Here is a 24,286-nt window from a genome sequence, read left to right as displayed (position 1 = left end):
TGTGGTTGATGTGAAACAGATACTTTAAATTACTTTATGTCCTTGAAGTATACATCTTTTAGTATGATCTTTTATCTGTTTTGTTTCAGTGGTTTCCAACGAAGGGGTCAGGGCCCTTTCCAAAAGGTCACAAGATAAATGGAAGAGGTCATGAGATGATTTTTGGGGGGTAGGAGAAAAGAGAAAACACAATCCTCATACTCATCTTTATTGTTGTTTTTTTTCTTCTTCTTCTTCCTTTATTTTGAAAAATATCTAACAATTTTACCTCATACGTTCTCAAACTCATTGAAAGAAAATCCCTTCAGGAAGTTTAGAAGGAAACTGTGTTTGGTGGACCTGCTTAGACCTCTTTAAACAAATGTATCGTTACAAGGGGCCAGAAAAAAATACTGTTTTATAAGGCATGATAAGTAAAGGGAACCACAGGTTGAAGCTCTAAGAATGCACTTGCAGGTAAATGTATTTATTTGGTACAATGCAACTAGTTAGCTGGCAAATATGTTTAGAAAAGAAAGCATACATTACTCCTCTGAAATGCAGTTAAGTTGAAATGTAAATTTGTGGAAATATATGGAATTTGAATTATTTTCAAGCAAAATAGAATGAGGGTAAATCATTAATTTCCTTATTGTAGTTGGAGTTCATGATATACCCTAAATTTATATCCACAGGTTTAACCTTTTTCACATCCATCAGGCAGGTGTTTTGTCCATGATGCGTATGATTAATAGACTTGTTCTAATGTTAACCCTGGTAATGTTTGTCTGCTGTCAGTGATTTAATTTCCGGAAGAAAAATTATGCTCTGATCAAAGGTGGAGTCGTTATGGAGCGTGACAGGTAAGCACTCTAACTTTAGAGCTTAAGGTTAACACAGACTTTTTACGCCAATTCTAAAACACCTCTCGAATGACTGTTTTACCTTTAAAAAAGAACTCTAAAGAATTCATGTAGTTTTGTAAGGCAGTGCCCTGTTGATCGATTTCCATGATAAAAGCTGTCTTCTTGAATTTTTCTGAAGGACATCAGAAAACATGCACTTGCTGCTGCACTTCCTTCTGAATTCGACTTGGCTGTCTGTTCGGCTTTTGGGTAATGACGCAATGAAAGGCCCTCCAGCTGATGAATCCAGATGCCGACACTGATTTCCCAGGGAGGCCAGAGCATTAGAGAGAGACCCATACCAACACACCAACACAGTGAACACACACTCACTCTCACCCCCACACAGGAACACAAAATTAGGTAATCAATGCTTCCCATTCTGTGGGGCCATCGATCAAGGTGAGAATGAATAGTGAGGGAACAAAACACAGAGTAAATGAAACTCCATTTTATTTCTCTGAAAGACAAACAATGCCAAGATGTTTTGGTCAATAAGCTCAACAGAAACTGTCAACAACAAAAGGCTGTATAGCAGCCTTGACAGTCCTTCACCTTGGATGGTATTCTTTCACTCTGAATACCTTTTCTTTAAGTACACCCCAACATCAACAACAACAAGCCTTTTGCAATTGACTGCAAGCAAATCAATAGGAAAGCCCTCACTTATAAAAATGTGTGCCTGTCTCACTGTGAATTAGTTTGGTTCCACTGATTTGCTTTGTCTCTCAATTGGTGTCCTTAGAATCGCTGCTCATTAGTGGTTGTTATGGGGCGGATGTACACGTGCAGGGCTGTTAACCTTGGGAAATCTGCTGTCAGAAAAGAGAAAGCAGGTGTATGACAAAGAGATGCAATCTTGGCTGTGAAAATGGTATGAATAGATTTCAAAATTGCTGTCAGAAAGTAATTAAGTCAATCTGAATACAAGTCTAGGAATGAATGAATAATATAAAAAAATGTATATAAACGTCTCAGGTGTCAGGTTTAGGCATCGTAGAAGTGAAAGCAGATCAAGAGCAAAGAGGAGTGAAGCAGATTTGCACACACCCCTGCAGGCACTCGGTGCTCAACGTGGCCTCCATAAAGCTAGCAGCAGTTCAGCACATCACTGGTGGGATGAGATGCGATGAGTTTATGAACCTGGAGCAGCAGAGGCATGAGCGTGGTTAAATAAACTTGACACGGCAGTGACATACAGGTGGCAGCGAGTGCTGAGGTGTGTTTGTCACTCTTGTTAAGAGTTCCGTAGGTGCAGGGGAGATGCACTGAGACGTGCAGTTGGTGAGTAAACTTGTCATGGAGATATGGGGAGACTGGCACTCAGAGATGAGAGCGAGACAGAGAGAGAGATTGGAATGAAACCATTAACTAGATGCAGTTTGTTGTTTGGCCTTCACTCACTATCCTGAGAAGGCAGAAACATCCACTGAAAATAGCATTGATGGATGGACTACGGCTGAGTGGATGCAAATATAGCACGAGTGAGTTGCTAAACTCATTACCCCCACGTTAAAACATCACACCCACGCAAATTCTCAGCGCTTTAACAGATTCACAAGTGTGCAGATGTTGATTCAGCTCCTGGAGAGAAAGGGGAGGTTAATGCATCATTTCCCTCTGGTTCACCCAACAAATCATCACGTTAAGCAAGAAACTCCTTGTATCCTCATAATGCAAAAAATACAACATGAGCACTGTCTGAATATTTCTCCTGGCTGAATATTAAACTTAGAAAACAGTGTGCACTCAGAGGCTTTTAAGCATGGCAGATCTAACCAGATTAGAAGGTCGTATAAATCAGAGTAAAAGAAAAGACAAACCCAGAACCCCCACAGAAGGTTGTTTTTAGAAATGTATTTATAATGGGATAAAAATGTCAACATAAGAAAATAAAGCATATAAAATATAGCAGCCAATCCCTGCCATCTGACTCAGAGGTCTCCCAGCGAAGGCTGTCCAGTGTTTCAGAGGGATTTGTTTTAATTCGTACTGCACTGCTTGTCCTGCCTTCAAGGTAATTGGCAATCTCATTCCAACTACGCTTGATTTAGCACCCCTGTAAATGTTTTGAGTATTTAAGGAGTTAGCATCGGGTGCAGCGAGAGCCACACTTTCATGAGTTTCAAAGTAACATTCAGCAAATGGATAGAAACTTCTTTTATAAAACGCATAAAGAAATTTGGTTTTCTTTCTTTGCTATTTTCTTGGCAATTTCCCTTTAACAAGTTAATATATAAAGAAATATAGAAAGTTTACTGTCTGCAAGGATTTTTTTTTTATTTTTATTTTTTTTTAAATCAAATGCTCACAAACTGTACTGGTGTGCATTTGTATGTGTCTAAATGTCTGATAATGTGTCCATATAATCCTGATACACATGTAGGTGTGTGTGTAATGACTGTTACAACACTATGAACCATTACTGGGGACTCCTGTTGATCAAACTGTATTTACACACCGTAAGACGTTAACAGGTAATTAGTTGACAACTAGGTGAGTTGCTTTTGGAATTCCCAATAATTTCTTTGGGGTGCCAGATTCAGTGCTGGTTGAAACACCCCTGCATTTTTGTGGGATTTCAGACACGCTGCAGACCTGAGTGTGAAGCTAGATAACTAACATAAAAAATATGGCACACACACAAAAAACACAAAATAAACCATATACATTTAGTATTCCAAAAAAAGGTTCAAAACAATGAATCCACTGGAAACTCTGGAGAAGAATAATAATGCTGATAATGCAGTTTACTCCAGGTCTGTCAGCAGCTGATCATCACAGTTTCACCTGTTCACCAGCCTTTGATACAGCGCACCAATCACAGCCCTTCATGCAAGAACAGGTGCTCAAAATACATAGAGGCAGTTTGGGTGAGGTCATATATAGAGATGTTACTGTGCTGGTGAATAACAAAAAACTATGATTCAACAAGGCAACAGTTGGAACACACACAAATATATATGATACACATATAGACAAACACATCAAATCAATGTGTGTAACATTGCAGGGTACTTCAGATTAATTCATTTTTGTTATCCTATGATATTTCATCAATTCTCACATTTTTACCATGATACAAATTGTAACACTATAGATGCACAATTATGGCTTATGTTGTTAATGTCTTCAAGGTCCCTTTAGGCAATTCTTGTCCAAGGTTTTTTTTTTTTTTTTTTAATTTAAGTGTCAATCTAGCATCTGAGTTCTATGAATATGCCACCTTGATATTTTATTGGTATTACACCATTTTTGTTCATGCCTTTGTTGTTTGAAAGAACTTAATACGGGAATCTTGGAGCTGTCAGAATATTCAGGAACAAAGAAGGATGTAAGTTGACTTCTTTATGTCTCAGAGAGATTATGCTACCCTTGTTTTGTTCGTGGGTGGATGCTGGGAGCAAGTTTGGATTGGAAAGGAAAAGGTTTTGATTTGTGTGTAGGTAGGGTAAGCCGTTTTGATTTTATGACATATGAATAATGACATTTGATGGACAATAAAGTATAATAATAAAAAGAAAGAAAGAGGTTGCTACTTTAAAGAGAATATGCAGATAACCTGCAGGTGAAAAATGACTGATAGAAAGTGAACTGCAGCAGTAACTTCAAGCGGTGTAGAGTTTGGTGGCCTAGTTCTGAGGAATGATGATTGACGGCACCTGATGGGCATTATTTTTAAATGATGGCCAGATCAGAAATAAAAAAGAAGCATGTAGACATGAGGATGACTGCTGATTCCTTCTGTACAACAGTCGGGCTATCGAAATGGTCAGTTCAATGGGAAAATACTAAGTCACAGTCTTTGCTCAAAGTAAATTAAGAATAATGTTGCTGGTGGTTTTTGTGTCATTATTTTACTTCTTTAAGTATGGATTATATCAGTGATTCTCAATTGGTGGGTCAGGACCCAAAAGTGGGTAGTGGAATAGTTTTCAAGTGTCAAAAAAGTGTCTTAAAATTACTTTTAAAGCATGTTTGTTTTGTTTCATCTCTTTGTTCTGTTACATGTTTTGTACCGTCTTGGCTCACGATTTTCTTACTTGGGAGTAGGTGGTGGGTCCTGAGGCTAGTCCAGTTGAGAACCACAGGTTTACATGTTGCAAATAAAAACAAATAAATGAATGAATACAGTTAAAGCAATATAAATGTCAACTTTATCAGTCTGCCCTAGATGTTTACCACTTCCAAAATCATTCAAGTAAAAAAAAAAAAATGTTTTCTCTTTGGGCCAGATCAAAACATTCAGTTAGATTTGCAGTGTTTTCAGAAATGAAAGAATTAAAATGTCAAGGGGCCTCTAGGCTGTTCTGAACTGAACTACTCCAATGCAGTGTGTAAACATCAGAGCCAATAAAAGTTTAACTGCTTTGACATTTAACAGAATGATAGTCAACTGCTGATATAAAACCCATTTATGTTACCAGGGAGATTTTTTTTGGTTGGTTGTGATATATATTGGGTTTCATTACCACACCGGCTTATTCTCATAAAACTGAATCATTTTTAAATATGTGAGATGGAGGAAATCAGTGCTAACCTCTAACAGGGAGAGTGTGCTATGCAGGAGACAGTAGATATATTTTTTTAAGTGAGAGATCATAAAGAGGACAAGTGAAGAGACAATAAATGTTTCATAGTGTTTAAGATGTCAGACAGATGGAATAAGAGAATTAATGGATGTTGTGTGTGTGTGTGTGTGTGTGTGTGTGTGTGTGTGTGTGTGTGTGTGTGTGTGTGTGTGTGTGTGTGTTGTGTGAAGCAATAACCATTTTAAGCAGGTATTCAAAACAGGAAATCATTCTTTCAGCAACTCAGCCACCAGCAAACGATCATTCAGCGAGCTCCTGCCAACACGTCTGGACATGCATCGCTGTCTTTCAGAGATACCAACAGTTAAAACTTTTTTTTTTAATAGAATATCACTACTATAAAAAAATGTCCGTTTGTCTGAATGTCTCTGTTTGTTATTCTAGGTTCAGTTTGTTGTCTTCTCAAGGCCGTGGTGCTTTCTCCAGCCACAAGATTATACTCATGGTTTTTGGCACTTTCAAAATAAAAGGATTTGAAGGTTGACTTGTTTGTCTTTGCAGCTCTTCAGAGGCAATATATGTTCATACAGTAAACTGACAGATAAAAAAAAAGGAACTTTTTTAAAGTTTTTTGTTTTTTGAATTGAATAACAATATTCAGTACTGATAATCCAACAGAGGACAGAAATAATTTAAAAAAGAAGAAAAAAAGGAAAGAGCACAATGATAAATGACTGAAAATACTGCATAGTACAAATGCCCCATAGCCGTTTCTGTCCATACTGTTTCACATGGTACAAAGGGCCAACAGGGACAGACCACAATGAGACAGACTCATCAGTTTTTCCTGTGTTCAAGGTAAAAATTCACCCAAGGAGATTCCAAAACTGCTAACTGGCCGTGCCTCCAGGGCAAAACAAGGTCCACAGCATCGTCCTGCCCTTTAGGATAAAACTCTGATCAGCTGAACCAAAACACCATGTGATCTCTGATCCCTGAAAAGCAGAATCACTTGGCGTTATTCAGGTTCACTGCTATTCGTGGTCTTGTCCCACTCTATGCTCTCCTCACTGTGCGTGGGAGAGGGGAGGGTCCCTGTGGCCCCTCCAGGACGCATCCTCAATCCCTGGAAGCGTCGACATTCAGGGCAAATACGGATGTGGCTGCAGCCCCTTGCAACCAGAGCGGCCTCCTGCGCCAGTCTGTGGGAGAGGGGTTCAGGCAGTCCGGTGCCCCCGCACAGCTTCCCGTTGCTGAGGCTGACGGCAGCGGCTCGCGCCCGACGTTCCTCCAGGGGTAAAGGGCGCGGTCGCATCAATGAAGAAGACCGTCGACGCCTCACCTGCAAGCTGTCGCGACACAGGACGATCCCCTGGAGCTCTCGCAGCATCTCCTCGCACACTGACTGCTGCAAGCACACACACAGGGAGAAAAAGAGAGGGTAGAGGGGATAAGAGAGGGAGAGAAAGGGAGAGAGGCCAGACAACTCACTGACTGACTGACTGTATCAGGACAGACTGATGGACATCACAGACACATAACACAAACGTTTCATGGTTATTTTTTCTTAAAATTGTTTACGTAGGGAGATCAACAGAGAGATGTAGTGTAGCTTCAACACAGCAGTAAAACTAAGATTTCATGAAGCGCAGACATAAAGTGAACTTACTTTTTAAACACACACAGACCTTTAAATAACATCATACCTCCTGGACGGACGATTAAGCGCTTCCCCTATTTTGGACTGTATGTAAACTGTATGTAAACTATAGTTTTATTATTGATACTACCGCTTAGATCACGACAGTAGAGGCTTTCCTACATTACACAAAAACTACCATTGCAGAGTAACAACTGTACAGATCAAACAGGTTTAAATCACACAACCTAACACCCATTTACGCACAAACACTCACACAGTCTACATGTTAATTGATGCCCCTTAAGAAGAAGAAATCACATGAGTTGGTTTTTGACTTTCACGTTCTGAATGTTTATTGAGTTCAAATCACAGTGCGGAGTCCATTTGAAAAGACATTTATCAAGTATCTTTTTTTAAAGGAATCACATCATATATTACCATATAATATATTAGAACACTGCATGCACATCTTTCTCTGGAATATTTGTCAACAATATATTCATCGGCAGCGAAGATGACCTCCTCCACAAACAGATCAGAACATTTCCTGGCAATTTCAATGGTCAAAAAAAAAAAATGCTTCTGCAAAACAGAAGAACTTTTTTTTTTAATTGGTCTGGGGGAAAAAAAACCCTCTTTTAAATTGTTATAAGTTCTGTCAATAGATTGGAGAAACTCCTCATGTTTCTTCCTAGTCCTCACTCTGAATGTAGCTACAATAAAGTCCATACCGCAATATATATTTTTATTCAAAAACGTCAACAGTTTTTCTGGTTATAATAATCACACACTATTTGTGTTTAGCACTTCACACAAGCAATAATAACCTTCTTTTGTCTACAGAAAGTATAGTTCTTTAGATCCTCACCTCTACTTCCCACATGTGGGTGTGTTGACGGTCAATTATTGACTGACAATTAGGTTTTCAGGTGAAGATGCATGGGCACACAATGGTAGACATCTTTTCATTAAATCGATGAATTCATTAAGGCTGGGATAAAACATGGCATGAACCTTTTAGCATGTGTTCACCACCAATAAGATCCAGCTACAGTCAGTGTTATATATAATGCACCATATTATAAGTAAAGAATATATGAATGAATCTTAATGCTACAAATATAAAATATTCCATATATGCATTTACTCTTAGTGAGGTATAAATGAGGTATATCTTTGGTTTTGTGCTGTTAATGGCTCATCGGCTGTACTGACGGTGCCACATGTCACCCAAAGGAGGCGCCTGCTACGCTTTCTATCAAATTTAGAAGCTGGAAAGCCTTGCTGCTCCCCGAGGGTGAGGGTACCAGGGAGGGGAGAGGGAGACAAAGCAGATGCAGGTTAAATAGCCCTCTCTCACCTCATCTCCTGGCGCCTGCCTTAACATCCAGACAAACTCCAGCACTGCCATGAAGATAGCCACCAGCAGGCCGCACACCAGCACCACAAAGATACCGCCGATGTTCTCCATGCCCAGACCTGGAGACAATGGGACGGGGACGGGGGGACGGGGGGCAGACAGGACAGGAAAAGGGATTTGTTGAAGTGTTGTTCCAGACACAAGCAGAAGTGGAGCAGAAGAACAAGCAGATGAGGATTAGCCGGAGTTAAACCTTTGGCACGGTGGTCCTCTTCTTTTGGACACTTGCCACCATCCCACCACTTCCTCTTGAGGATCTCCAAACGATTGTCCTCCTGCATTTTGAGGATGGCCAGGTCAAACTCGTCACGGTACACTGACCCTGAAGGGCAGAGAGAAAGGTGATAAGACATTTAGATACATACATATTTATGAACACAGGGAGGGTATGTTTTTTTCGGGGACCTTTTTGGCTGTATTAAATGAGCATTTATGTTACAATTTTGGAAAACTTCAAACAAAAGGATTAGGAAAGGATTCTAACTATAGGATTAAAGGGCTTACAGCCGTTTAGATGTGTTCTACAGGTCACATCACAGTATGCGGCAACGGAAAACGATCCACTGAACACCGGGTTTATCTGTCCTTTAAAGATCAAAGGAATTGAAATTAATCTTGTTTACTTTAAGGTGTGTTTCTCTCACACTATTCAACCTGAGATCAAAGTGTAAGTAAACAGTGTTGGTGCACACTCTCGGAGCAGTGAAGCGCACTCGTACAGTGAAGGGAACAATAAACACATTGCTTTTCTCTTCCTTACTTCTCTGATCACAGCAGGGAAACAGCTGCTCTTTTAAAGTGCAGTGCTTAGTCGTTTTTTTATTTCAGAAGTTTCTCTCTTTTTGCATCACTTTCCTCCATGATAGCAGCTAATGGTTTGGCTTTTCTGAGGCTTTCCTCTTCAGTGTAACGCACTAATGTGACGTTTATGGTGTATCCTCCAACTAATACCCCTGCTCTTCAATTCTCCCTTCTTAGCTTTAGTATGAATTATGCAGCAAATTTAAGCAAAACCCTCAGCTTTTACCCTCTGCTGCCTTCATTTTACAGCGAACCTCGGATCCTCTCTATACCGCTATTAAACTAAAACCAAACTTAAACCAATTAAAGACACTGCTATCAGGTTCGCCACCTGTGTGAGTGAGCTGTTAAGTTGTCCTTTTTCTTTTCTTCTCCTTCTTTTAACCCTTCTCCCCCACTCACCCAGCGGCATGCCAATTCCATAGCCCTTGGTGTCCAGCAGTCCTCCGATCTGCGTCAGGTTGCAGTTCCTCTGGCGGTAGTACTCGTTCATCGTACTCTCTAACAGGTAGGCATAGTTAGAGTTGAGGACGCGGGCGATGCCCTCCTCCGTGCTCTTCACAAACACACTGGGCTGCTTGGAGTGCATGAAGTTCCACATGCGCTGGTAGGTCTGGTAGCGAGAGTTCTGCAGCGCCAGACACAATCAGCGGTTCAAGATTCACACAGACTCAGATGTGGGAGACAGTAAACAACAGTCATACAAAGTTATACATATTTTTACATTTTTCAGAAGAGCAGATTTGTTTTCATTTCTTTTTTCCTTTTCATTTTCCCCTCTGATAGATTTTATTCAAACCCTTCCATAACCCTCCCCAAAGGTGTTTTGCAGTTTGCAGACGTTTGTTTATCAGCATATATTTTTTTCTCCTTGTGTAGCATTCAGAGATTGGAACAGAATCCTCATTTTACGTCCTCACATGTCCTCTAGTTTATCTTGACATGTCTTCCCTGAGTTATTCAAGGTCCGGTGGACGTGAGCGCGTAATGAAAGACAAGGATAATGTCCCTTTCTCCTTTCCTCTATACATCCTTCACTGTCTCTGTGTAACACTCTGTTTCTCTCTCTCACTCTTGTGAGGTCAAGTCTTGAGAGAAAAATAGAGGATAGTGTGTGTCTCTCTTAAGGCCTTGGACAGTGCTACATTTCCCCAAGGATAGGGATATTGAATGGTTGTGTGGGGAACAGACAGGAAACAGATAAAACCTGTGGTTAGATGGGGAAGACAGGAAGGACAGGAAGGTGACGAGAGGGATAACGCAGCAGATGGCTCATTGATCAATGCAGGTGATCTTAGGTGTGTATACATGTGGTTGTGTGGCTGTTTAATAGTATAAACAATCGATCATATGCAAGTATGTGTTTAACCTCTGACCTGAAAGAAGGTCATTGTGGATCCGCCGTGCATGGTGCCGTACTCTATCGCTGTCTGATCTGCCAGGTCGTCTACGGACTCAATGGGGACCTCCATCCTCTGCACTGTCAGGAAGGCAGCCAGGTTGGCAGTGTAGGATGAGATGATGATTAATGTGAAGGCCCACCTGTGGGGGAAAGGCAGGGGACAAGAACATATGTATTCGCCTATAAAAGTATGTAAATGTGCAGGCAGGTGTATGAAGACGGATTGTCTGGGTGAAAACGTAGGAGGATAAAAAAAAAATAAAAAATGCACACCTGAGAAAAGAAGACACTGCAGGACTTTCAGAGGATGACGGGGCAGATGGATGAATGTGGCGGTGGGTACAGATGAAGGTGACAATGTACAAGTTTGGATGAAAGGAATGTCGTTTTTACTGCAAAGGCAGACATACGCAGACAATGAGGTTGTTCGCATGTTGCATGAACATCCCTCCGGTGTGATCTGATAATAAGAGGACAGCACTTAAGTACAGTCATTCATCAACAATACTTCTCCACTGAGTACTTGAGTTCAAAACTAACTTGCCTGCATCGCATGCAAATAGTAGTTGACACAGAGTAGGAGTTTGCATTGTACTCCAAAGTTGAGGGGGCGGTCCTTAATGCTTTGCAGGAGGAATGAGTATTTTACACTACCAAAGACAACATGGATAATGTGCCAGACAACCTCAATCCATCCTCAGGACACATTGGGGTCCCTTTCACAGCTAGCATTCAGGCTATCCACATCTAATCAGATCACCAAGGAGGGATTTAACTACAAGGTGCTAACAGCCTCAATGTCTCCGGCATTATGCATGCAGAACTGCCCTCACTAATTCATCTGCAACAATGATGTCCCCATAATCTGCACTCAAACTTCAAGATCAAATAGAAAGATGAAATGCATCCATGATGGAGAAATACGCACAGAATTAAAACAAACATTCAAATTCAATTCATGTTTGTGTGTCTCTTTGAAGAATACAAACCAAACTCCGCTGACACATCGTGTTGACAGAGCTCTGGGAGCAATTGTGGATCCTTGCTGCATGAAGCCTCCAACAGGGAACCAGAAGCTGTTGCCCAGTGAGTACTGGTTGATCAGCAGGTTACAGCGACCTTTCAGACAGGGGTGGGGGTTGTACCACTCATAGGGAGTCAATCTGGGCAGAATAAAGACACAGAGATTGATAACAGAGTAAATCACTGGAGGAGTATAGCCAACGTGAGTGGGAATGAAAGCTGGATTAGGTATTCTGACAGGAGCAAAACTCAAGAGACAGAGCAAATAGAAATGGAGACAGAAAGAGAGAGAGAGATAAGGAAAAAACATCTCTAATGTTCGACTGAGCACAAAGTCACCTTGGCTCTCAAGAGGGAGAATCAACCTGCTTTTCATTCCCACTGTGCTGCCTACTTAAAAAGAAAGAGGCGAAAGAATTCTTATTTCTATGTTCATATGATTCTCCATGAAGCTTCAGTTGAGTGATAACTCTGTGAAGGTAAATGTCCTTCTGGTCTGCCTTGTTTAACAAAAATAAATTGATAAAAAGAAGGTGGAATTTAATGGTTTTATGGTGACCACTTTTTAGGATAACATCAACATTATTCGTTTTTCCCATATTTAGATCGTAAGAGTAATTGTTAGCTGACTGAACTGGTTCAAACTGGCAGTGAAAATATTGTTTTTGTAATCAAGTGGACGAGATTCCTGTTCTTCGTTTCCCTGGACTGTGATGGAGTTACAGAAACACATTCTGCAAAGCGCTTCATACTAGCTGTTGTGCTTTAAAGAAAGAAAGTGTGACTTTTTGATGCAGTAGATGTGGCCCTTGAGCACCGTCATGAAACCAACACAAACTGCTGTTTGACGATACCTCTGCCACACTGAATCCTCCGCTCTCCTACATGCGACACACCTCCAACCCCTCTCCCCCTCGCGTTTGCACAAAGGAGTTGTCAAACTGGAACGCACATTAATTAAGCACTAAGCTCAAGTGGCGGACAAAATTGTCCTTGTCTCGAGCTGCATTGTCGGGTTAGCAGGCTAATTGTAGTGCTCTTTAGTTTGCTCGTACATTGCATGTACATTTAGACGGAATGACCATGATCTAAAAACACTTAAATGACATTCATTTTCTATAGTCCCTCACTCAAAACAGCTTCTATACGCAAGGGGATGAGCCGGCCTCCGTCACACTCGAAGTAGACAGTCATGACTCAGAGAGATATTTACAGATGGTATACTAGATTTCTGCTTTAATTATGTGTAAAATGTTGCACATTCTGCCTTTAATGCTAATTTAATTTGTGATATGTTTGTGTATGATTTAGTATTCTTAACACATTTTAGAAATAAACTGAGAATGCATATTATTTACATAATGCTCATGATCCAATGACTACACTTATATATATCATTTTCATATTCCTATTTTCTTAAAGCTCTCTTGTGAGAAGGAATACATACCCCCTGTGGGAATAGTCATTTGTTTCTACCGAGTGATACATGAGATTTATATATTCATAAGCTACAATGTCATTTGATAATGTTTCAGTAGTATAAGCAATTAAAACATGCAGCAGTAGTTTTTCCAGTTCCCTTCCTAACCAGCAGGTGTCAGTTTAACGCTGAGTACGAAACCACAGGGAGGGGAAAACTCTCCCCCCCCCCCCCCCCGATGTTGAAGATCAACTGAAGAAAAGCGGGGGAACAGACACCTGTTTCCTCCTCTATATAACGCCTAAATAAACCTGTTTGTGTTCTTACTCTCTGTACTCTACCCCTCCGTTTGTCACTGAATGTTTTCTCTCTTCTTATCTGTACTGCTGAGCTCTTTACCTGGCCACCAGAAAGAGGACGCAGCTGACAGCTAAGTAGGCCAGAAGCATGAAGAGCCAGACTCCAGGGGAGAAGGGATCCAGGAAGGAAAAGTAGCCCGGTCTGCGTCCCTGTCACACACACACACACACACACACACACACAAGTGAAGGGTTAAAATCATTAAAGCCTCCAGAGACCATGTTACACTTGAATAACCAGTTTAAATCACACGAGCCAATGCAACAGGGTCTTTTTTTGAACATGTAGTCAATAGGTTAAGTGCTGACTTGTAAAGTTGAACATGAACTAATTAGCATGCAAAAAATATCTAAAGTGTCTACCATCACCTCTATACTGCTGCAATTAATTAAAAGACATGTTGCTGAATTTCACAAGTGATTATTTTTGCCCTAGGATCCAGTTTAGTCCTTGTTAAACAACAATCAATTCTAACTGTGATATTTGTAACGATGAAAAAAAGGTGACTGGGACAGTAAATAAAGGATTTCGATGTGATAAGCTTAGATTTTCCTGTCCCGAACTGATAGCACTATAATTATACGAATCTCATTTGCGTGTAAACATTCAGATCAACATTGTATGAAAGCACAAACTCAGTCTCCCATGAACTGTCAACAGAGTGGCAGACAGTTGTGTATTGATGGAACATCACAGATAAGAGGTTTGGTTTCCGGGACTCTGACACCGCAAACTGAATGAACTGTCTGTTTCCTAAGTTGTCTGTGTTCATTTGTAAATATGAGGCTTTCAAATGGAATCACAAAGACACAGTATCCGACACACAAAAAGCTTTGAGTAACAAGAACAATTAAAGGTCAAAATTATTAACAGGGAAGGTTTGACACTTTTCACAAGGTTGCATGCAGTGGAGAGAGAAAGGTCCAACAATCAACTAAACTATTACAGCTATATTACAAAGGAATTCATTTCTGTGACCTATAATTGACTTCCAGTATGACTCTGAGTGCATAGCGAGTGTCCCCAAAAAAAGAAAAAGATTAATAGCTTTGGCTTTGACAGAAATGCAGGCAGAGAGGAGCCCTGGTTTGGATTGGTAACCAGTGGTAGGGAAGAGAAAGTGGCTGAAATTGGGTTGGCAGCTTGTAGACCAATGGGAATATAGGGGGCTAATTCCTAATGTTTCCTATCCAGCACCAACAGCTATTGTCCTCCAAATGAAACCAATTACTGGTGAAGCAGTGCCAGCCATCAGAGCCGTTGTGTGTGTGTGTGTGTGTGTGTGTTTAAATATGCTCATATATCGTTTTGTGCATGTTCAGCATGTACCCTCTAACGTCAGCGAGGGAATATCAGCCATTTGCACACAGATGCACGTCCACCATCTGTTAATGACTATGAAATGAAGGTGGCTGTCAGGGCCAGCGAGACGGGTAAAATATTGGTGGCGATCAAACAGCCAACTGTCCAAAGTGTTGTTCTGAGAGAGAAACACTCAGTCATGTAGAAATCCCTTATCTTCCACTTCTGTGTTGACAAGCTGCACCGCAGAGCCTCCAACCCCTCCCTCAACCAGCCCAAATTGCTTTAATAAAAAAATGCTCAATCAGGTACTCCTAAGGGACGTCATGCAGGCCAGAACACTGCAGCAGCACATCTCCGAGGCCCCTCGAAATTTAATTTGCAGCAAGAGGGTGAAATTATATTGGTAGGCATTTGTTATGATAAACGAACCTCCATTTAGACTGGCAGAGAGACGAAAATTCATTAATGCGTCTGTAATCACTTGCATATTAGCCTTAGTGGGTAAGAAGGGAGTGGTGCAGAAAGCAGCAAAGGAGGGGTGAGATTCAGTGTAATTTTTAGATTCATATCAGCCTGCCTGCCTAATGTCTGTCTATCTTTGGAGTGTAGTGCTTGATGATGATGATAGCTGTCTGAAAATAGAACAGCGAGGTCTGAAAACACACAACAGCTATCAACGTGGCAGACAAGATTTGAACATTCAGGGCATATTCAGTACCACTGCAAACCGGCCCCTTGTTGCCTTAGGAGGTTACATATATATATATGCTGACATGATTCCCTGTGTTTGCTAGTCTGGTTTGGTGCATGCTGAACCAGCTTTTTTTTTTAAACAGCCTGCCCCGTGTGACCGAATCTTAAGCTCCCACCAAGGTGCTATTATTAAGATGAAGGGAGCTTTGGAGACGTGGGAATCCCATGCTCGCAAATGTACGAGAAGTGGAGGTGCAGAAGAGAAGATCAGAAATAGAGACAGAGAGAAAAGGTAGGAAGAGACAGAGATCACAAGACAACAGGAATAAAGTGGGAGTCGTGCGCTGCAAAGAACTCTTGACTCTGTTGCTGTAATATGTGTGCTTTAACACTCAGACACAAAGTTCTGTTTCTCCGGAGTTGCAGGGGAAATTATCCGTGGCAAGGCTGTGAGAAACACACTAATGAGCACACTGAGATTCAGAAAGCCTGAAAGGGAAATGCAGAAAATCTGTGTACATATTTCTAAAATATGTCAGGATATTTTCTCTGGAAACATTTCGGTTTAACAAACATTTTAGGTCATGCTGAGTCCCAGAAAAAAATCCTAATAGACTCACCGTTAAGGATTCTAGTATGATGCCTGCTTTTTCATTTTTAAGCTAATCAATAATAAATATTCTTACAATAACACAGTTAAGTGTTGTGACACAAATGTGGGATTAACCAACAGATAACTGAAACCCAGTTTAGCAGGTCCTCTTAGCTCTACAGAGCGTTTGAGAAACTTTCAGCCCCCTCCGTCCCTTTTTTTAAAAATTTTAAAGCAGAAACTTCACCGTTTTTGGGTGTAGTTAGCTACTAGCTTAAACACTGGATCATTGAGCAGCAGCTAAAGAGCCAGATATCTCTCTCAGTAAATCATAGCTAAAAGCAGCTCCTATACTGGACTTGTATGGTGCCAGAAACAATATAGCTCCTCACTCTTGTGTAATAACTGTTTCTTGGAACTTCTTGTGAACCCATTCTCTTAGCTTTTTGGAGGTGATATGCGCTAATGCTGTGTTTACAGCTTGTTGTGCAGCCAGAAAGAAAATGTTGATACAGGTTTGTTTGCCACAGCTTTCTCAGCTCAGCACAAAAAGTGCCTCACTGAATCCTTGTCTGAGCAGAGGTGGCCCAAAGGAGAGGCAGACTGACTTCTGTTCCCTTTGATGTCAGAAAATTATGAAATAGTGCATCTGTCCTTCACTGAGGTTACCTCTGATTCATCTCTGCCGTTCAGGCCTTAGTGCCACTTATTTTAGCACAGCGTATAAATAACTCCTGAGCCAAGGTTGAGTGTATTTTAAAACACCAACAAAAGGTTCCTGGTATTTAATTAAATCAAGAGAGGATTCAAGATTAAACAAACCTTCATTCTTAACTTCTCTCTTGATTCAATTTATAAGAGACCAGAAGTCCAAAAATCCAGCTCATCCATCCTGAATGAGTGTTTAGACAGTGAGCTCACAAAGGTGGTCTGCTCTCGCTTCATTTTTCAGTCAGCTTGTGTAAGACAGACTGACAGTAGCTGTGTGTTTGTGTTTCAAAGCTCGTCAGCAGCTGTCTACGCTGTCAGTCATCCACGGTAGGGCACATATGAAACGTGCTCGGGCAACCCGTTGCACAGGGGCCACCAGTGCTGAATAAAGAGGCAGTAGGTAGGCGGACAAAAAACAAAACAAAAACAGATACCATGGATCAAATGGTAGTTACTGTTTAATGAGAGATGTGGATTAAGACGAGAGAGAAGACTCCGAAACTAAAACCAAGCATTAGATGTAGCATGAGTTATATATTAAGAGTCAACGTGCTGCAGTAAACAGTTTTCATGGCAGAATAAGCACCAAATGTGAGTTCATGACAAAACATTACGGCTACAGGTCGCCCCGACACTTCACACATAAACACTTGCTGCAGTGTTCAAATTATTTTTATTAGAAGCAGGGGAATCATTTTTGTAGAGGTTTATCGTTATGTTAAGATGATGAGAGGGCTCAAGGCGAATCGAAGGACGCGCAAGAGTGCAGGCGTGGTACAGAGGGCTTAACATCCTTTATGACCTCTTTTTACGAGTGCATCTTAACAAATAGAAAAGCGAGGAATCGTTAGCTATTATAGTATGTTAATGCCCCATCTTTTCCTTCCTTATATGCAGACGAAGACCTGATTTGTTTTACCTTGTGCTGTCCTTTTTCACTCTCAACTCCCGGCGTCCTTCCTTCATCCAATCTCTCTCCTTCTCTCCCTCCCTCCCTCCCCCTCCCCCCCCCCCCCCCCCCTCTCAGAAGGCTGCACACCAGGGTGACTGAAGGAGCTGGTAAGGTTATCCAGTCAAGGATTTCACCTAGTCATCCTGCTTCTTGGTATTCATACCACACTTATGCCCCCTGAGGCTGGCTGCCTGAATACCGACTCACCGAAGGAGACTTTCCATTGCCATATCGTCGCTCCCTGTCCTGCTCACTTCTCTGCTCTCATTTATCCGTCGTCTCTCTACCCCTTATGCCTCTCCTTCTATTTTTTGCTCATCCTCTTTTATGTCATCTTTCTTCCTCACCCTCCCCGTGCCTCCCTACCTTCTGTCTCCTTTCTCCGCTCTTTGATAGTGTTTGCATTTCAGAGTGTGTCAGAGAAGACGCTGTCAGCTGTTTCAGTTGTTGAGATACCCGCAGGGGCAATCTGAGGAGAGCAGTTGATTTGGCAGAGGTCACAGGTTCATATTCACAACAACATCCTGCTGCCTCTTGGGCTCTACAGGTTCTCAGGATTTATGTCTGTGTGTTTAGTGCAAGTTTGTGTGTGTGTGTGTGTGTGTGTGTGTGTATGCAAAGGGGCTACATGTGTTTGTGACTGTGTAATTTTGTCTGAGGTCGTGTGTGGCAAGAAAGTCAATAAAGCGCCGTATGCTGTGCTCTACCCTGGGGGCGGCTGCTGCAGCTAACACAGCTTCCACACAGCCCTAATTAACTCCTACGTCTAATTAAGCCCCGCTTTCTCTTATGCACAAACACATACGCTTACTCAGTCGCACAGCTCCCAAAATGATGAAAATGTTTATATGATGGAACTGGCACGGATATGAAGTACCTCGGAGTGTTGGGATTTTGGGGTTGTAGCATATGGCTTTTTGTTGTACAGATTATCAATACAATGGGGGGATGTTTTTATGAGAAGTGCTTAACACTAGCTCAAGGTTATGTCTGGGTTCATAACTCTGGAATAATGTATTGTACAGGCAGCTGAGGTGAAGGTGTGCTCTTTGAATGGACGTGAAAGGAAATCAAGTGTATTTATATAGCCTCAAACCCCGTGCACAACTCACAGTGCAGACACTATTCTACATGACTGTATAGCAAACAACATATTCCCATCAGGAAACTTAATAATAAAGCAAAATGGCTAGAGAACCTAGCCAGGTTGAGCTCGTCTTGTGCACACATGCACCAGGCTGTCTGAGCTTCTTTCCCATAATTCCCTTCAACGTGTGGCCGTGATAAATCAGACAGCAGGACTGAGGACGTAGAACAAGGCTACAGCAGCGCCTCCAGAGAGTCAAACGCCTTGTGTTTGTTGCTACCCTAAAACACAGATGCAAAATCCTACCATGGGTAATTAAGAGTAGTATATGCTGCACATGAAAGGTGACTGTGACTGCTGACAGTTTAAGAGTGGAGGAACCTGATGTTTTTTCGGAAAAATTATAACTTTTGCTCATCTGCCTTTCCACTGACTTGTGCTTAAAGGCAAAGATATTCAGAGCACGGTTTAAGGTAACTTTTTAATATGTAAGTCCTTCTGCCAAAATTGGATTTTGTTTTCTTTATTGTTATCAATTAAACAAAAACTGTCAACATTTCTTGGCTCAGAATGTGAATACTTTCAACAGCCTTTTAAAAGAGAAACATTTGGCATGGAAAAAAGGTTGCACACTAAAAGAGAAAAGTATTGTTTGGTTGGGAGAGAAAAGACAAAAAGACAAAGACGATAGCTGGTGATTAAATGGTCGATGGTCTGATGGTAATTAATACCCAACAGGCGCCTTTATTTTATTGCATTTGCCGTTCTTATTGATCAGCCTGGATTTTTCATTTAAAGTTTGAAATAAGCAGCAAACCCCCGTGTAGAAATCACTGTGCCTCAGATCAATAGTCAGTGGATTAGAACTAAACAAGTGCAGTCACAGAAATTCAAATATCGAATTTGAGAGCCATGCGGAGGGACTGCCGTGGGGCGGATCTGAGAAACTGCCAAGGGGCGAGGGGAGAGTAAAGAAAGCGTGAGGAAATGATGGAAAAAGAGAGAGAGAAAAAGAGAGATAAGGACTAAGGACACATCTCTTCCCTCTCCGATTTATCTCTGTTCACTCTTTACTTTTTGCAAAATGCCATACTCCTCACAAGTGCTTTTTCTTAATAACATATTTTTTTATATTGCTCTTATTGACCTCTTATCCAGGAATTTGCTGTGAAATGGGTCATGTCGGTGCTAATTCATCTCTGTGGCTCTGTTTGCTAGCCATCAGAGACTTCAGCTCCATATCACCTCCTAATGCTGCCACCTGCTTACCTGCCCCCCACTTCAGAGGTGATATGCTACCCAGAAGGCCATTTAACACTGCACCTGCTGCGGACATCGATTGATTCTCCCAAACAGTTGGAGCTCAATTGAATGCCTCACTGCTACTCTTATTAGAGCTGCCCGCCAAGTGAGGGAAGGTGAGCGGGAGGGCGGTTTACAAGGAAGGGAGACAGTACTAGAGGGAACGTGAGTAAATGCTCCTCTGGGAAGCAACACTAATGTTAGCTAGCCCATGTGCCAAAACACCTCAGCGTGGACTATGGCCAGAGATACGCCGGGCCTTGCAGTGTCACCTTGGGTTTTCAGGGAGGACGGATGATTAATGGGCCACTGAGTCTGCAAACACTGGCTCATTTCCACCTGCACTGCTGTTGTTTTGCTGTTTCTTGCTTGGGCTTGCTCTCTGTGGAGTATGGAGGGCAATGCATGTGTGACAACAAGATGGCCAAACCCGTTCAGAGGGCAAGAAGAAAAACAACTGTGAAACTGCTATGTTCATCGGGAAGTTCGCACAGTTAAGCGTGCCATCTGGTGCTGGCAGGATGGGGGGTCGAAGCAACAGAAGGAGGAAATGGGCAAACACAGTAGAAGTGGACACAAGTAAACAAATTGAGACAGCAGGGCCAGAAGGGGGGAGGTAAAGAAGAGGCAAAAAAAGTAAGACTAAGGGTTAGAAGAGAAGAGGAAAGAATGAAGCAGAGGGTACAGCCGGGAGGGGAAAAAAAAAAAAAACAGATGCAGAGGGAAGGATGCAGCTGAGAGGCAGAGGAGGTGAAGTGAGAGCGGGTTCTTCTTTAGCCATGAGAGAAAAATGATAACCTACTGTGATACGGTCACAAGCTGTGCACAAGAGCCCTTTCATTTGGTTTTCGAGAGGATGGGTGCTGGTTGGAGGTAACTCACCAGGTGGACGCGGTACATGATGCTGATGCCGAGGGTCATGAAGGGCTTGGAGAAGTCTATGACCTTTTCACGCTCTGCCGTGATGGTGAGGCCCGCTACCGCCAGGTCAGCTTTCTGAAACACAGAGCCAAGTAAACAGGAAAGACACACACTCAAAGGCATTCTTAACATAGACATGATGACGTGACATAAGTTTATGACATAACCGATAATTTAAGCGCCGCAGAGAAAGACGAGGATGACATAATAAGTGGATACAAATTCCCTAATAATGCCCTTTTGTATTCATGGCCTCGTTGTTCGCCAATGGCTCTATCTGTGGTGAGGATAATCCAGCAATGCCACTCTGTGTGTCTGTACATGTAGATGACACAAGAGAGCTTTCGGGGTAATCATTGTGGCCGGTCACGGGAACGCTGTCAAGACAAATCACTTGACAAAGCAGCAGCTGGAAAAACACACACACACACACTCAGAGATACACATACGTAGAAAATGGTCAATGCACATGGAAGACTGGATGGCTACCTGCTAATAAAACAGGCCAGTAAAGTGCTACTGCAAGGGATTTTTCATCTCCCTGAGGAGCACCGAGTGAAAGCAGCAACGCATTGCTCTTTGTGTGCTGCAGGAGAACTAAGAGGATTGGGGAGACGAGGAGGAAAGGGAGGACGCGACAGAGGAGAAAGGAGCTCTGCAGCACTGCAGATGTCACTCACAACACACTGTTTGTATCTCCAGGAAAGAGAGACGTGGAGAGGGGGCACACTCCCATGCATGAAAGGGAGTTTTTTTTTTTTTTTTTTTTTCAAAATCCATTTTGACGTGATGTGAAAATTGTTGTTGCTTTCCATAATTATCCTAACCTTTAGAGCAGCTTCAAAATGCCACCGGAAGACATTTGGCTTCAACTTAAAGCTCAGACCTGCTGTGTACTTGCTTCAATTAGCACATTACATTCAAAATGTCCACCTCTTTAACCTTGCCCTTGCCTACACATCACACTGAAGTCTAATAGCTCATGCTGCCCTATCCTCTGCCTGCAGGCTTTGACCCTCTGTCATCCGTCGCCTCTTCTTTTTTTCTCTCTGAGTTGTTTGAAAGTGTGATGCCTGCTTTTAGTGCCGGAAGGAAGCCACACGCCAGGAACAACCATCGAGGCAATTTCAACAAAGAAAGTCACTGATCCTTTGAAAAATGAACACACACGTACGTCGGAACAGCCACTGAAATATTTATGCTAGGACTGAATATTAATACTGATTACTGGATTTCTCTGCCTGCCTGCCGGCTGTTATGCCTTCTAGTATAACTGGAAAAAAAACCTTGTAATGTTGGCTGTTCAATATTGCATCATACTTGTTTCCATTTCTATTAAATCACAACATAATGTGCCTCTGTTCTTTTGCTGCAGCACTGTGAATTAAGAACCAGGACACACTGTTCTGCACTTAACAATTTGGTCTGGATTCCTTCTAGCATGTCTCATTGTTAGTCAGGCCGTCTGACAGCTTTCAAAATAATCACCCTCATGCTGTGAAATACAGTTGATTGTGAATGGTACAGGCGGGGGCATAGGTATCTGTTGACCACAGTAACCTCAGGCTGTCCTTTTTTTTTTTAGCTACTAAGTGTATAAAACTTAACAGTATGGCCCTTCCATTGTTCTTTTTTTCCTCCACCATCTTTCCCATTCCAACCTAAGCCTTTAACCAAACAAGCTGAAGCCTTTCTGTCCACCGTGGAGCATCGCTCCAGACGTCCCTTATCCCTCGACAAATCCCTCTCCAGCAAATCTCGACTTTTTGTCCACCCCTGCTGCCTTGCCACTCTACAGCCTAAGCTGCTGATGTAGACACGTGCCGACCTCAACCACGGCACTTCTGAAGGTCAGCCTTCCACAGGCATCTTACAGGAGAACGGGACGGTGGCAAGCTCTGACAATAACAAGAACGGGCACTTCTTGCTTTACATACTTAATGACTTTGCCCTCCATTAGCCCACAGAATTAAGACAGATCACCAATTGCGATCTACTCAGTCCCTCTTGATTTCATTCCTCTTTCTGTACTTTCTCACCCCTGCCTTTATGCCAATTCCACTACTTTCTCTCCCCTCAGCTCCCTTATGTAACCTTATCTGCCAGTTAACTGCTACACACCGCTTAGCAGAAAAGAGTGTAAGAGTTCGCTTAGAGATTTATCAGCAACAACATAGACTGATTCAGGAGGAGAGTGTGTTAAGGTCAGCTTAGAAGGCTTGAGGAAAAAAGCTGACAGTGAATAAGCCACCAACTTGCTGTGACTGTTTTAGCCAAAACAATACTTCAGCTGAAAAGGTCAACTGCCAAACGGCAAAGAAGAGTGTATGACAAATGGAAAGCCACTGGCTGATAAGTGTATGAGAGCTGAGTGATACATATGTGTGTTTGAATGCTACATGCCTCCAAAAGATGTGTATGTGATGTGAAAATAAGAATATGAATGGCTTAGGGTTTGTTAAGAGGCTAGTTACCCTTGAGATGAGCTCTCCAACCATGCCAGTCCACGTTCCATTGGCTCCCGGGACCCCGTACACTCCATCCCCAACCAGCCGGATGCGATACTTGAACTTGAGAATATCTGCCAGCTCCTTCAGCATGTCAACACAGAAGCCTTCATAGCGGTCATTTCCCTCCAGTTCTTTGTGGTTCTGTCGCAGCATCACATACGGATTCTCCTGGAAAACACAAACTGTTGCATTACATCCAGTACCGCACCTACTGTCCTGTAATTAAGTGACAAAACAGGGTGAGGCAAAGAGATGCCAACAAACTGTACAGCAAAAATAAACACAATCTGTACTGAAATCATTATTTGTAATTCATTTTTTTTAAGAAGAACAATGCAGATATTATAAATCTAATTATTGTAACAAAGAGTCAAATCCTCTGTGGCTGTGAATGGAAGATCTCACAAAAAAAAAAAAAATATGGTTTGGCATCAGGGGCTAAATAGGATTCCGTAATTTTGGGGCTTGGCCCAACACCATTAGACTACATGTTAGGATAAATAAGATTCTCTGCTAAAGCTTTGCAAGTTTTTTTTGAAAAAAAACTGTTGCACCGACTAAATAGCTGGAGTTCCTTATAAATGTTGAATGGGATTGTTTTACTGAAGCTAACTAAACAGTTAACAGTGCAGGAGAATGGCGCGAGCAGCCCATTTGTCCTTTAGAGGTCATAGACCAGACATCAGTTTTACGGCTTTCAGTGAAAAGTGAGATTTGTGGATCTGAAGC

At 41.9% G+C, this 24,286-nt stretch overlaps 1 protein-coding gene across 2 annotated transcripts in view; it reads right to left on the bottom strand.

Moving 5' to 3' along the window:
- Positions 1 to 5,567: 5,567 nt before the first annotated feature.
- The window catches only part of grik4 (glutamate receptor, ionotropic, kainate 4), a 237,777-nt gene continuing 219,058 nt past the window's right edge, over positions 5,568 to 24,286 (bottom strand). Inside the window, exons 13-21 of one of the 2 annotated variants that reach the window (XM_065960395.1) lie at positions 23,522 to 23,725; positions 21,009 to 21,122; positions 13,524 to 13,633; positions 11,671 to 11,844; positions 10,656 to 10,821; positions 9,682 to 9,907; positions 8,672 to 8,800; positions 8,419 to 8,537; positions 5,568 to 6,824 (exon numbers count right to left, since the gene is read on the bottom strand). In XM_065960395.1, coding sequence (XP_065816467.1) covers positions 6,435 to 6,824; positions 8,419 to 8,537; positions 8,672 to 8,800; positions 9,682 to 9,907; positions 10,656 to 10,821; positions 11,671 to 11,844; positions 13,524 to 13,633; positions 21,009 to 21,122; positions 23,522 to 23,725 — 1,632 coding nt within the window. In that variant the 3' untranslated portion in view covers positions 5,568 to 6,434. Of the gene's footprint in view, positions 6,934 to 8,418; positions 8,538 to 8,671; positions 8,801 to 9,681; positions 9,908 to 10,655; positions 10,822 to 11,670; positions 11,845 to 13,523; positions 13,634 to 21,008; positions 21,123 to 23,521; positions 23,726 to 24,286 lie in introns of both variants that reach the window. The other variant, XM_065960396.1, reaches the window with a different exon arrangement.

Source organism: Labrus bergylta, chromosome 11, assembly GCF_963930695.1.
Source record: "Labrus bergylta chromosome 11, fLabBer1.1, whole genome shotgun sequence".
Taxonomy (NCBI): domain Eukaryota; kingdom Metazoa; phylum Chordata; class Actinopteri; order Labriformes; family Labridae; genus Labrus; species Labrus bergylta.
This window is presented reverse-complemented; position numbering and strand designations above follow the sequence as displayed.